Genomic DNA, 14,680 nt, shown 5'->3' on the forward strand with positions numbered 1-14,680 from the left:
GGGAAATGTGGCACAGAGGAATTATACAGAATGGTGTTACCGTAAACTGTATAGTACATTTCACTATGAAGCTAACAATTAAGAATGTCAACAAATGGTCACAAAATAACCTTTCAAAAAATAATATCATAATAGCAACACTTGTGTCATGGGTATTGTGTTAAATCAACAGATTTACTGCAAATAATTTCAAGCACCAATAAATCAATTGGAAATAGGTATGGAAGGAAGATGGAAAGAAATGTGTTAGTCTTTGAAAGACCTCAAATGCAGGAATGGAGGAAGGCTGTCACACTGGAAGAAAAATGAGGGTGTTTTGGAAGCAAAAAGTGGTGTATGAGAGGTTTTATGGATGAAGAATCAAACAGTATACATGGTTAGAATAAGTACATTTCCAAACAGATAAAACATTGGTGTCCAATCAAAATTATTAGTGTGCTTGTACTTCATTTGTCACATTCCACCTTTTTCAGAAAAATAAAATTGTCCATTTTCCTTAAGAAGTTTATTTTTTGAATTTACCATTGAACAAAAGGTGGGATCTGAAAGTCATCTTCGTTAGTAGACAGGACACCAATGTTTAATCTAAATTTGGCAGAATATCATGTTAATTGATAAATGTTTCGTGTAGTATCTAGGTAACATCTAAATGACTAAGCAGGAAATGTTTCTTCCACTAAGGCATTCATGAAATACTAATTCCACTTACAAAATGTTAATTATCAAAGTACCAGTAAAAGTTGGAATAAAATATGAATGTGCTACATATCTAAGAAAAAAGGGAATTAATTTACCTATTTAGAGGTTTAAACTAGCCTTTAACATCATTTAATCAGTAATTAATAATCCAATACAAATGTCAAGCATTTGAGAATGGCAGCAAGTAAGAGTACTTGCAAAAATATGAGATACCCAAACAAACAGACACCCAAACAAACAGACCAACTGCATACCTCACAATTTACGATTGCATTACCCTCAATGGCCAAAAATTAGTTGGTTTGAGGACCATGAGGAGTTTGTTTTGATTTAGTGTGGAGTCGGCTTGAAATTCTGTTGAGTGACTGAGGTATGAAACTTACCAGGGCCATGAGGGGGGTGTGGTGGTTGTTGTCTGTCGTTGTACACGGGCGGGAACGAGCTTGGGCCCAGGGGCCTGTCGCTGCTGCCGTACCCACCCTGGGAGAAGTTTCCCTGCTGCGAGCTGTATGGAGGCATACCATGGAAGCCCGGCCCACCGGCGTGGCTCCCGTCACCGTGCTGGCCCATGTAGTCTGGCCGCTTAGGGGGTGGTGGAAAGACATCACTCTGTACACACAAAAGAAATCATTGATGTCTCCTTACTTCATCATAATTCAATCTAAACACCAAAACAATATTAACAATCAAATTGGTAATAGGTAGGTATCACTTCTTTAAAATACTTAAATGCTCTTTAGCTTTGCTCTACGCTGCTTTTCACAAAAATCCAAAAAGGTATATCATGTAGTGCAGAGAAGGGTTTCAAATGACATAATGTCTACTTGATCAGCCAACTACTCTTTTGGTAGTTGTACATTTTAACATCTGTCACATAAAATAAGGATAATCAATACATGGCTTAATCTTGGTATCAACTCACCGGTCTTTTCTGAGGGAACTGCATCCTGTGATCATTGCCAAATGGCTGGGGAGGAGGTTGACCTGACGGAGGCTGACCACCAGGCTGTGGCTGTTGCTGAGCTGCAGCTGGAGGTCCTGATGGCTGAGAAGTAGCCCCAGCCTGAGGAGACGGCTGTGGTGGGGTTTGGCCTTTGGGCGGTGTAGGGATCGGTGTAGGTGGCTTCTGTGGTGTCTGCTGCTGCTGCTGCTGCTGCTGCTGCGACTGTGAGGGTTGAGTCGCCTGGACACTCGGGCTGGCTGATGCGGGTGGCTGCTGGCCCTGCTGTTGCTTGGCCGGTGATGGCCCAGCTGCCGAGTAGGGTGGGGGCAGGAATGGGGACGAGGAAGCAGACGTATGAGAGTCACTGGGCGTGGTAGGCCTGGAGCTGGAGCCAAAGCGGGAAGGAAATGGAGGCTGTGGCTGCTGCGGGTCTGGTGTGGAGGAACTGGAGAATGGAGGCATCATAGATGGACCTGATGATGGGGGTCCTTGACCTGGACTTGGGGACATGTGTGTTGTAGGTGATGCACTATACCTGCAAAATGGAACAACCGTAACATGAAATGTTAGGTAATGGGTCATTTAGGGGTGACCTATTCCCTCATCATGTTTGTCATTTATAAATATAAAATCTTGAAATGAACTTTCGCAAAAAAGGTTTTAAGAACAAGTGGCTAAACAAGGTTTTAAGAACTAGAGGCTAAACAAGGTTTTAAGAACTAGTGGCTAAACAAGGTTTTAAGAACTAGTGGCTTAACAAGATTAATCAATTTTTCAGAAAACATTCTTGAACTATAATCTTGACCCTATGTAAATTACATCTTACTCAAGTACATGCACAAAAACAAATAGGTACTAAATGGTAAAAGAACTAGAGCCAAAACTATAAGCGTTGGATGTAACTTCACCTGTTTTGGTCAAAGTTAGGAGCTCCTGGTGGGTGGTTTCCCCCAGCATACTGCCCAGCATTGGCCTGGTTCATCGGCCCAGATACCTGGCCACCACCACCACCTCCACCGCTGTACGGATCCATGCTACCACCCCTTCGTGTGTAGCTGTTCATTGCGTACGGGTCGTTGCAAGGCATGTTCCTGTTTGGCATGGAATACGGATCTGACTCTCCCCCCGGACCTGGGGGTCCTCCTCCGAAGGGCATGTTGTTCACTCCACCCGTAGCCCCCGGGCCACTGGGCGGCCCTCCTCCCATATTGTTCCTGAACGGGTGGTTCATGGCAGCATGGCTGTTGGGCGGGAAAGAACCATTCATTGCATTTTGTCCCGGGTAAGGGCCCTGTTGCTGTTGTTGTTGTTGTTGCTGCTGCCCATAGTCCATATCAGAGAACGGGTCACACACCATCACACTGTTAGCCGTTATGTCCCCACCTGGCCCACCTGGGCCACCCGGGCCCCCTGGATGCATGTTACCAGGTACGTTGCTGTTGGGCATGGTGGGGCCACGTGGGCCCATATGTGGACCCATGGGGCCCATGTTGTTTCCATACATGGAAGGCGGGCCATAGCCATGCATCTGGTTAGGCATGGGTGGGAAGCCTGGCTTGCCTCCCTGAGGACCAAACTGCTGGGAGTAGGGATCACTAGGGCTGGGATGATGATTCATAGCTGCTGCCGCGGCCGCTGCTGCTGCTGCTGAAACGATAGGAAAATAATTTCATTTTACCTGTTGCCACTATATGTAGTACTAGGAAAAAAACTAACAAGTTTTAAAAAAAGGTGGTTTCAAAATATTACAATTCATTAGACATCACATAGATACAAATAAAACACTCAGAAATATGTAAGAACTTGACTGTCGCAACTCCTACACTTTGGAATAAATAATTCATGGTTCTGCAACTTTTTAAGTGTTACATTGTAGCTTATGTCATCAAACGTCTCCAATAACTATTAATTTTATATATTTTAAAACTGATATTAGCAATAACAGGGTAAAACGGAAGACTAAATAAGACCAAAGAATATGGAGCCATATCCTATGTATAAACTTTATAATTTGCAACATATCCACATGCAATTTTGAGAAATTTGCACCATTTATCAACAGATTTTGAAGACACAAAATACCAAAGCAGCAGCAACTCACATGAGGAGTCTTTAGACTTCTTTGTGGAGGTAGTGTCGATCTCTGCCAGGATCTGCTGAGGGTCTATACCACCCCTGTCAAAGAGGCACTCGTACGCCAGCAGGTGACGGATGTAGTTCTTCTTGAGTGTGAAGGCCGCACTGTTGGAGTTACCCACAGCGATCTCGATTGCGATCTGCTTCCATTGCTTGCTCTTGGACACCTGAGGGACAGACAGAGAAGGGCAATCACAAATAAATAGTATGCATTTAATTACCATGTCTATAAGGGTGACCCTGAATGTTTTCTCAGTGTATACAACAACAAAAAAATATGCCCAAATGTTCAATGTTAAAGTGCATTCGCGATATCTATCCAGGCCGGATCGATATGATAATTTACCAAATGGAATACAAATTTCTGTAAATTAAACATTGACAATATAAAATGGAATCTCGAATCTTGTAGGTAATAACTACTGTTTACATAGCACCTTACCAATAAGAAGTAACCTACCAAAGCGCTTAGTCTTTTCACAATATGTAACACTTAATTTAAATGAAATGAAATGCAAAGGAAAGAATTGTGTGATTAGAGCAATGGTTGCTATGAACAATATTTCAAATTTCCTAAAGCATGCACAAATGACTGTATCCTATATTCTTAAATGAGAACGCAAAAGTAGAGCATTACAATTTACAAAGAACCATCAATGTCATGAAAATAGCATGATGATAGCGATTTTAACAATTAGGACACACTGCGTTTTTCATAGGTTTGTACCTTCTTCATATCATTTTGTTCTAGGACATGATGTTTGTACAGAGGGGACTGACGTCCAGACCGTAAAAGACTTCAGTCTGAACGCTAATTGACCTCCATGAAGTGATCTCTCACACACAGCATTATCAACCTTCACATTGGGTTTGAGAAGGCTGACTTAAATAAGCTGGTGTGCAAAGCTATACCTTGTGATTTTAATCAATATGCTTGAAATTCCACACACACCCAGAGATGCCAACCTCTTGACACAAAACAACAGACTAAATATCCTCAAAAAATAAAATTTTCATGAAAACTTGACACTACCACTAGCCTGTTGGCCCATCTCTGCACACCCATCAATGTACGATTGAGGACATCATCATGACCAACCTTTATAACACCACCCCTTTCCTTGACAGTGTTGTAGAGCTTGAAGAGATCCAAGACGTGACTGCTGATCTGCGGCATGGTGCGGATGGGCTGGCCCCTCTCCTCCATCAACTTGAAGAGACGATCCAGGAACGCCCGTCTCTCCGGGTGAGGGCACAACTCGTACAGCTTGTACAACTGTGGCAGGGCAAGAAAAGAGATAAGACAAGCTCATCATGAGGAGAAAGCTCATACAGAGGGCATAGTCACGAGTGAAACTGACCAAGAGAAATGTTACAAATATATAAGAAAATGAGGACAAAAGAATTATTCTTTGATCCATAAAAATGTAGAGGTGATTTGAGTTGTAAAAGAGAGCATATTACAAATAATGACAATTACCTGAGATTTTTCTTGATAATTTACAGGATCAATTTGTAAACATACCAACTGAGAGAAAAAGAAGTCCCTTTTAGAAATTGCACTGAAGACATTCTTTTAAATAAATATTCTCTAGAGGTGTCGTTGGCGAGTGGATATGTCACCGGACAGTGGATCACAAGGTCTGTGGTTGGAGTCCAGCCGTGGCATTAATGTCCTTGAGCAAGACATTAATCTATAATCTACAAGATATTATTATTAATTTATTACCTTTTTAGGCAAGTTTAGATTTGTGAGTTTGCTAGCAGGTTCTTGCGATGCTTGCCCCTTCTTCGACTTGGTAGTGGTGGTTGTCGATGGTGCCGTTGTTTTAGGGGTCGCTGCTGGCTGTGGAGTTGGTGGCTGCTGCGGTGTTGGCGGCTGCTGTGGAGTTGGCGGCTGCTGCGGAGTTGGTGGTTGCTGCGATTGTGGCAGCTGCTGACCGGGAGGTTGTGGAGGTTGCTGCTGGCCAGGATGTTGCTGTGTTGGTGGCTGCTGGCCTGGATGTTGCTGCGGATGCTGGCCTGGATGTTGCTGCTGATGCTGACCTGGATGTTGCTGCTGCTGTGGATGGTGTAGCTGCTGCATCTGTTGTGGATGTTGTTGATGCGGGTGATGCTGCTGAGGATGAGGAAGGGATTGCTGCTGTTGGTGGTGGTACATGCCAGGGTAGGGAGGGGGAGGTTGATGTGGCTGTTGCTGTGGGTGCCCCTGTCCTGGCCCCTGTTGTTGCATACCCATCCCAGGGCTTGGGGTGTTGGCCATGTCCTCCTGGGATGATTTACTCATGGCGCCCGGTGATGCTAGCGGTGACGGCCTGGAATGGACTGATGGTGGTCTCGACAATACATTCTCCTCCTGGCAAAACACAAACAAATCTATTATTAGCACAAACCATCACAAACGCAATTCTAAAATGATAACTCTGTTCCTTATGAAACAGTTTAATCTATTTTCTTTAAAAAAATGAATACATCTACTACAGTTCATTTGTTAACTTCTATTCTCTGATTTTTTTTTCAAAAGAAGACTACAGTCTTGAAAACATACATAATAGAAACACTTAAGTACATTATTGTATCAGCTTAACTACGACAAATTCTAAGAGAAGATGATTGTACAGAGGGGACTGACGTCCAGACTGTGGAATACTTCAGACTGAACGCTAATTAACCTCCATGAAGTGATCTCTCACACACAGCATTATCAACCATCACATTGGGTTTGAGAAGGTTGACACAGATAGGCTGGTGTGCATAGTTGCCCGTGTACACAATAACATTTCAGATCAAATTTTTTTCAATTTAAATAGAAAGTCCAACAAATATTAATTATTGGTTAAAATAATTATATTATTTAGGTACTAATATGCAGTGGTTATATATCATGCAGGTTCCACAGAGCTAGTCATAATGCTGTTATTCAACAATGTCTTGGCTTAGTGCCCTCAATAAGATTGAAATTTCAAATCCAACAGATGATTTCAATTCCAGTTTGTGTCTAATGAAAATGCAGGAGCGTAAAACTAAATGCACTGTACCACGCCTCTGGAAAACCAAAACCAAATTACTGTTAGTACTATGCTCCATCCTAGAAAGTTTGAAATCAACGTTGAGAACTATTTGTTTTTTCAAGCAAAGCTTGACACAAGGATAACGCACTCATTTCGGAGTCTTGTTACATTCCTATTTTCCTTGTGCCCCTTGGAATAGAAGTTCTGGATAGAAAGCACAATAAAATGCCTATAATTATTAAGATTTATTTGTTGTCGTATACAGAATTGCTTGAAATAAAGTAGACTCTCACACTGTGTCACGTATGACTACATGTATTACTCCATGGACTTTGGTGTGACTTGGTGTTAAAGATAAACTTTAGTACTGGTAATGCGATTGCATTGTGAAAGAAAAGGTGTGGAAAGGATCAGAAACAGTTGATCATCAGGGAATAATTTTCCTCAAATTTTTTGATTAGCAATTTCAGCCGATGGATGAATATTTAAAATGAAATTCTGTACATTTCTATGGAAGAAAACTGCTACACAAAAGATATTTTGTATAGCAGTCATGCAAAAATGCATAGCAAATTGCGATGCGATACCAGGAAAATTATTCCCTGGATCATATAGCATGTAAGTATTGGTGTGCACTACAAGGTTCTCGAGTCATCAAAATCATAATAAATTTGACCGAGTCTTGGTAAAGTAACAAGCGCTGTACATGGAAAGCTATATATGGGACAACACACATGGTGTCGGGGCTGGTACTACCTTGATTTCCTTGTCTTTCTATGCTCATTACTCAGCCAGTATACATTTTCTTCCAAAATTGTTTGGCACATGTCATTTATTTGTAATCTTGAACATTCAATATAAGTTTTGTTTGATTCTGTGAGAATTAATTTTCTTTTTTTTACCAGAACTCAAGTTTATCTTTAATATGTCTACTTTATTTCAAGCAATACTGTAGATGGAGAGGGGAAAATGTACCTTGATAATCATTTGAGGGGTTCCTGGAGTGCCAGCGTCTCTACTTGATTCACTGGCCGTGCTGGGCGTTAGTGAGCTGACGGAGGACGCCACTGGAGTTGTGATGCTCTGGGTAACCGACGTACTGTTGGTACCTGTAGTCCCAGTAGTGCGTTTTGGAGGTGGGAGGAAGTAATGAATACAATGATGAAAGCGAATTTTAATATGAAAGGGTTGGTTGTATGTTATGGAAAAACAACATCAGTCAAATGCCATTCTTATATTTTGACCTTTTTGGCAAAATAAATAAGTTTTAGCAGCAAAAAAAATATATGTATATATATATATCTTAACTATATATTAACTGTGCAATTCAGGGAATAAAATTATCTACTACAAAACTTATTCCTCTCTATATTCTATTCTTTACACCTAAGCAATCTGTTGACAAATTACCCTTCAATTCTAAAACTGACACCGATATGGACCCACATACCTGAATTGGTGTTGGCTATCGTTGTTGCAGCTGTATGAGGTGGCATCTGATTGCCAGAACTAGGATGCATGTAGCCATGCATTGCATCATTGGGCACTGAAGAAGGCATTTGGTTAAAGTTTGTTTGGTCTGCGCTTGTTGGTGGTACACCACCACCAGGAAACGGGGGACCATTGCCCTGATTGTACTGTTGTTGATGTTGCCTGTATGCTGCCTGCTGCTGCTGTTGGTTCTGCTGCTGCTGGTTCCACTGCTGTTGCTGGGGGAACGACCCTGGGTAGGGACCTTGCTGCTGCTGGCTGGGGTTGGGTGGAGGGGGTTGCTGCTGCCCTTGCATCTGCTGGTTCAAAGGGTACTGGTTCCTCGTCTTGGTGAGGTGTGCCGAATTGGCTGCGGCGGCAACTGCAGCCGCGGCTGCTGCCTGTGCTCCTGCGACGATACCCACACCACCAGGTCCTGGTCCTGGAGATGGACCAGGTGAGAGTCCTGGAGAAGGACCAGAGCCTACGCTATCTGTCCTTTGCATCTGCCCTTGGGCGTTGGATCCATATCCATAGGTAGGGCTCATACCTGGTCCACCCCGTGCTACATTAGGGCTCATATTGTTGGCTCCCGACTGATTGTTAGCTCCCATGCCATGGCTAGCATTGGGCATGTTGCTTGAGTTGTATCCACCGTGTTGAGAGTTGTTTTCCAGCTTTATATTCATTACACCACCGCCACCGCCACTACTGCTGTTGTTGTTTCGCATCCGTTGCTCGTAACTCATAGTGCCAGAGTTGTTTGGTGCAGGGCTCGGCACATTGCCATGATGACTACCATATGCATGTGGCCCCCCTGTCTGCCTTCCATAATTACCTGTAAAGAGAACAAGAAGCAAAACAATTGAAAACACTGGACATTGGAGGTAACATAACTCACTATTTTTATTGACACATAGCAAGATATGGAAAACTATCAATATACATAGTCCAGGCCTCTACGTCTGAAGTGATAGCCATGTCAGATCTACTTAAGAAACAGAAAAAATTATGACAATTTTCACACAAGCACTAACACTAAAACATGTCGAAGCAGTAAACATCCTATATGATCAAAGCGGAATCGCTATTGTGTACTGTACTCACAACGAGCAAATACATGTATATTAAACTTTTTGTTTCTCCGTCTACATCTCATGCATAATCAGAATATGATACTCATTCTAACAATGATCATCAACTACTTTATACACAATAAAATAAATGATAAAAATATATTCTAACAAAAAACAGGTTATATGAATAAATGATGTAATTGGAGCCAAATCAACTTCCTTACACTGTAGAGCAAAACGTAATGAATCAGGATTTTTAGAGGAAGAGTAAAAACACTAAGGGCTTTGATAAAGCTATGAAAAATCTTTAATTAATTAACTTCCAAAGCAGCAAAACTGTCCTCTTTTACAATGACCTAGAAGTAATGGTTCAATCCTTACATAAATATGATGTAGATCTACTACTACCCCCCCCCCCCTTCTCTCTTTTGTTTCAATAACTGTTTTAGCCTCTCAACTGATCACTGCAATTAAAGGGGAATGTAGGCTGTTATTTCTTGGCCTACAATATTGAGTCTCAACTACACAAAATAAGTACAGGATGCTGCTAACATTCTCAAAACACTTGATCCAAAAGAATACTTAACATTCTCGAAAAAATTTGCTTCATTTTCAATTAAGGTAGCTGATGACAAAGCAATCAAAATTTCACTTGAAAGAAACAACTCAGATACAGAGAATGTAATTTAGAAATTGGCAAACTAAATGAAATATCTCTATTCAAGTCCAATCACATTAGTTATTTTTTTCCTTTTAAAATTTAAGCAATTGCTTTACTAATCTACCACTAACAGTACATTGGTATATTATATTATCTGGTCAAAAGATCATTGTACCAAAACCAATACTGCGTATTGCCTTACAGATAGAAACGATACAGAATATGAATGTCTCAACATTTTCTCCACAACTCTTTTTACAACTAAACCCCTCCAAAAAAAAAAGTTCTGCAATTCAGGTTCAATTGTTGACATCTCTCTTGTAACTATACCATCATACTTGAATTGTAACTATACCATCATCATTGGAAAGCCTGATCTTTTCATTTTACAATGACGCCACATTTATGATGATTATGAAACCTGCAGTACGCCAGAATAGGGGGGCTGGGTAAAAAGTGAAAAGTTGCAAAATGCATTGTTACGGTCAATTGAATAGCGACTTCTTTACTTGTTTGAAAGATGGAGTGTTTTTAATGACTATAACCAATGCATTTTGCAACATTTCACTTTTGACTTATATTCAGATGTACTGCACATAAGAAGATTGCATAATCATTATAAATTGGGTTTCATTGAAAAGGGAAATAAAGAGGATTTTCATTGATACCAACATCAAGTGTGATAATGAAGTAACAAGAAAGATACTAATGCTCAAACTTGAATCGCAGAATATTTGTTGAGGAGTTTACATGGAAAAGGGTTTTACCACATTCAATCAAGCAAGCAATTACTTGGCACATCAAACTATTAAAGCAGCAAACTATGCCATGGTCATGTTTGTTATGAAACATCTCAACATATGAAAGGTAATATGGAGTGCTGATCTGAGAAACAGTGAATGAAATTCAGGATTTCTTCAGTAAGTTTCTCAATGATATGAATCAATAGAAACAGAAAGTAACTTTCTCGAAAGCAAAATTTTAACTTTTGAGTGTGAGACCTTCTAAAAATACAATTTTTTTTAAGATAAACCAAATTAAGAGAGGAACAGTCTTAATATCAAAACATGTATTTAATTTTTCTTCAGTAAAAATACATAATTTCATTTATAACCAGTACTCAAGATTACCACCAAAAAAAAATGAGTTCATTTGAACCAAGCAACATTCATTTTATCTACGGATGAGGATAAATGAACATACTCAAATGAAAAGATAAAAAACTGAATGGATTACTATCACACAGATGAAAGGAAGGGGAATACATTCAGTATTCATTTCAATCAAGCAAAAACAGAAAAATGTCAAAAAAGCATATTTAGATTTTAAAAAAACTAAAAAACAAAAGAAGACAATATGGGCAATACTCTGGGGAGAGTCTCACCTTGTGGGTTATAATGACTCATATTTTGGTTGTAGTAACCACCAGCAGTGCCGCCAGCGCCACCTTGGCCCTGGTAGCCCCAATACTGGGGCGGGCCCCCGCCCATCCCACCTGTCAAGAGGGAAGAACGATACAAAGTCACGTCACATTACGCACTGACCAGTATTTCGCCCATTCTTATTGCTTATCAATATCACAAATCCCCATCCCACTCTTGTGAATGCAAGTAAAATTGAAAGATCATGCATAGAAATTGCAAATATCTAAAAATCCATGTTATATTGATTTGGGTTGATGTTTAAGACCAAGACATATATGGAAGCCATAAAGTCAATTAAACCTAGCTGCCACATCAATGACCTTTGTTTCTCTTTTGGAGGGATCTTCAAGGCTTAAAAACTTTTGGAAGTTTTTATTATTAAACATATTTTTTTCCCTCAAATTTCCTTTATTTTAATTTTACCCAAGTTTGATGCATTTATTACAAACCTCTCCAGTACCAACAAAAAAAGTAGGATATCTTTAATCTGGCATCATGATGCATTGATAAAAATGATTTTTCATTTCACTGTAAGAAACGTTACTTAATTACCATACTATGTGGTTCTTCAAGCACAACATTTTGATCTTCTACACTTCATTAATGTGACATAAAATACCTAATCCTATAACTCTGCCAAAATACATTACATATGATAGGGGCAATTACAAACTCCACTACAAATATGTTTAAACATTATTTACAACCAAGCTCTAATTTAGAACCTTTCATTTCTTTTGTTTAAATTCTCAGTTACATTAAATGACGTTTTATGAAATAATAAGTCACATTTGCATAGAAATTCTCTTGATGTTTTGAGAGCTTTACATATATACCGGTAGTCATTATCACTGTAACAAGCAGTTTGCTCTTCTTGAACACAATCAATGACATAACTTTGATTTATTTCATTACTTTTTAGTAACAAATACAACATTTACCAGTAACCTAATTCCAGCTTGCCTCTTGCCAATGATACATATCTATGTGCTTAGGATCAAGTCCAGTCCCAAACCCGCCTTCCTATTCTTCTTCACTTGCACAATAAATGAGGACAAACAGATTTGCAGCAACCAATGCAAAAATGAATGAAAGATTCATATAGTTGTTATCACTGTAACAGTCGGGTTTTGCATCATTTTCACTTGAACTGATGTAGCTTAGCATGAATCCATTTCCATCCCTCCTCACCCTTTAGCTATCTCTACAGACATCAGTTCACTTGACTTGACATACTATGCCGTATGTTCATGTTTGAATAGCTCACCGTGTACCATTGTTCAACATATGGGTACATTTTTTTTATTTTGTATCTTTTTGTATGAATAGCTGTACTATTGTTCAACAAATGGGTGAATTTGTTTTGTTTTTAATTAAAGAAAAATGAAAGTTTTCAACTCATTACCAACAATGATTTAAATTCGAAGAAAAAAAGAGCACAAACAGAAAGACTGGTTCAAGTATGCCCCACACAAAACAGGGTAAGCATCTTCAATTTCTTCTTAAATCACTAGTAAAAACAAGGTTCCGCAGTGTTGCTGTAACATATGATCGGCAACATCTTATTCCATTTTTCATCATGGAAACGAAAGATGCTTTACCAGAAGGGCAAGGTTGCAGGGAGATGTGGACAAGAAAGGGATCAAGAAAGGGATCAAGGGTAGATGCATTATGCATGAGGATGGGAATAGGGGAAAGAAAGAACTGAGGGGGAGGAGGAGGAGGAGGAGGAGGAGGAGGAAGAGGAGGAGGAAGAGGAGAAGTATAGGTGAGGTCAGGCGAAGTTAAGTTTTCTCTTTATTTGATTTTTGGTACCACTGCTATTACCAGAGTTCAATCCATGCTGATTGTACCCTTTGAAAAACGGAACAGAATGATGAAAGGATGAAGAACCTTGGCATTCATTCCCATACCAATTCATGCACATCTCCCATCTTCTTCTATACAGGTTATATCAGAGGGGGTCAACAGTCCCCCCCCCCCCCCCGACAAAAATTAATTTATACATTTTTTTTTTTTTTTTTTTTTTAATGATAAGAACTCACCAGGCTTTAATAAAATCTCTGTTATTATAAAACCAAACCATCTTCATACCATGCAGAGCAATGGAGAAACAGAGACATTTTTCTGTAGGATACTATGCAAGAACTCACCCCAAGGAAGAGGGCAATCTTCAAATACTTAGATTTGCAGTAGTTGCAGGAAATTATCTCATTCTCATTGGCCGTTTGTTTACGAGGTGATATTATTATTACCAGATGCATCAACTTCTTCACAACACTCATCATCACCATTCAAAGCAATGAAAGGGGCTTCACAACTTGAACAGTAGAGCATACCCTTAATGTAATATTTCTTCCAAAAATGAAATCAAATAATCTTTCAAAATCTGTCAGAAAAACAGAAAAGAGAATGGTGCAACCAGAAAAACAGAAATTTAAAACTTAAATTGGAAAGTACGCATTTGCAAAAAAATCTAACGAAAGTTGTAGCAGAAAAAAAGTCTCAATAGCTTTTTTTTTTAAATGTATTGCTTACACATGTTTACGTTAAACAAACCACAATGATCTGCTGTAGGCAATCATTTTATGGCACGCGCAAGAAATCTTCTTTTACTCTGTGGCTATCCAAATCTTTCAGTGAAAGAATTCATACCAGTAAGCTCCATCGAGTCCAGGATTTGAGCGAGTAAATTATCAGGGATGCGCACATGATATCCGCCCACCAGTTCATCCTTTTCTGTGCTTCGACCCTGCACTGGATCCACACTTACATCAGGCCTTCCAATGATACCAAACTCAAGTCTGATGACACACTTACAAGAGAGATGTCAACACTCAAACCCGAATTGCAGAACTTTTTTTGAGGTGTTTAGTTTGTAAGTACATTGGGTCTGGGAAAGTCAACTTCAAATCATGCTTCCACCCACTTTGAAAAAAAAAATCAGAACCAAACTTTAAAATATTGTCAGTTTGGAGCTACAGAGGAGTTAACTTGTACAATTTTACACGTAGTTAATGCTCATCTGGCTCTAAACAGAAGATGTAATAATGTTTGTGAGGATCTAATACCCTATGTAGCATATTAGCTTCAAGAACCGATAAGAAGTATTTTTCAAAGAAAATATAACAGCACCGATCAATTAGACACATTCTCATGTACACAGTGGACTTTGTGTGTTTAGTGCAAATTGTGCATGCAGTTGGAATCTTTACCCCATGTGCCTGGATATGATTTCATTGATTTAAAACTTCCTGCCC

At 39.6% G+C, this 14,680-nt stretch overlaps 1 protein-coding gene across 5 annotated transcripts in view; it reads right to left on the reverse strand.

Annotated features, from left to right (window-relative positions):
• LOC580818 (AT-rich interactive domain-containing protein 1A) overlaps positions 1–14,680 on the reverse strand; it is a 46,522-nt gene that overhangs the window by 7,453 nt on the left and 24,389 nt on the right. For 4 of the 5 annotated variants that reach the window (XM_011682102.2, XM_011682100.2, XM_011682103.2 and 1 more), the window contains 8 exons: positions 8,240–9,097; positions 7,765–7,898; positions 5,508–6,134; positions 4,878–5,054; positions 3,744–3,945; positions 2,551–3,289; positions 1,622–2,177; positions 1,083–1,308 (listed from right to left, as the gene is read on the reverse strand). In XM_011682102.2, coding sequence (XP_011680404.2) covers positions 1,083–1,308; positions 1,622–2,177; positions 2,551–3,289; positions 3,744–3,945; positions 4,878–5,054; positions 5,508–6,134; positions 7,765–7,898; positions 8,240–9,097 — 3,519 coding nt within the window. The remainder of the gene's footprint in view (positions 1–1,082; positions 1,309–1,621; positions 2,178–2,550; positions 3,290–3,743; positions 3,946–4,877; positions 5,055–5,507; positions 6,135–7,764; positions 7,899–8,239; positions 9,098–14,680) is intronic. The other variant, XM_011682101.2, reaches the window with a different exon arrangement.

The sequence above is a fragment of the Strongylocentrotus purpuratus genome, unplaced genomic scaffold, assembly GCF_000002235.5.
Source record: "Strongylocentrotus purpuratus isolate Spur 01 unplaced genomic scaffold, Spur_5.0 spur5_scaffold_21, whole genome shotgun sequence".
NCBI classification, from domain to species: Eukaryota; Metazoa; Echinodermata; class Echinoidea; order Camarodonta; family Strongylocentrotidae; genus Strongylocentrotus; species Strongylocentrotus purpuratus.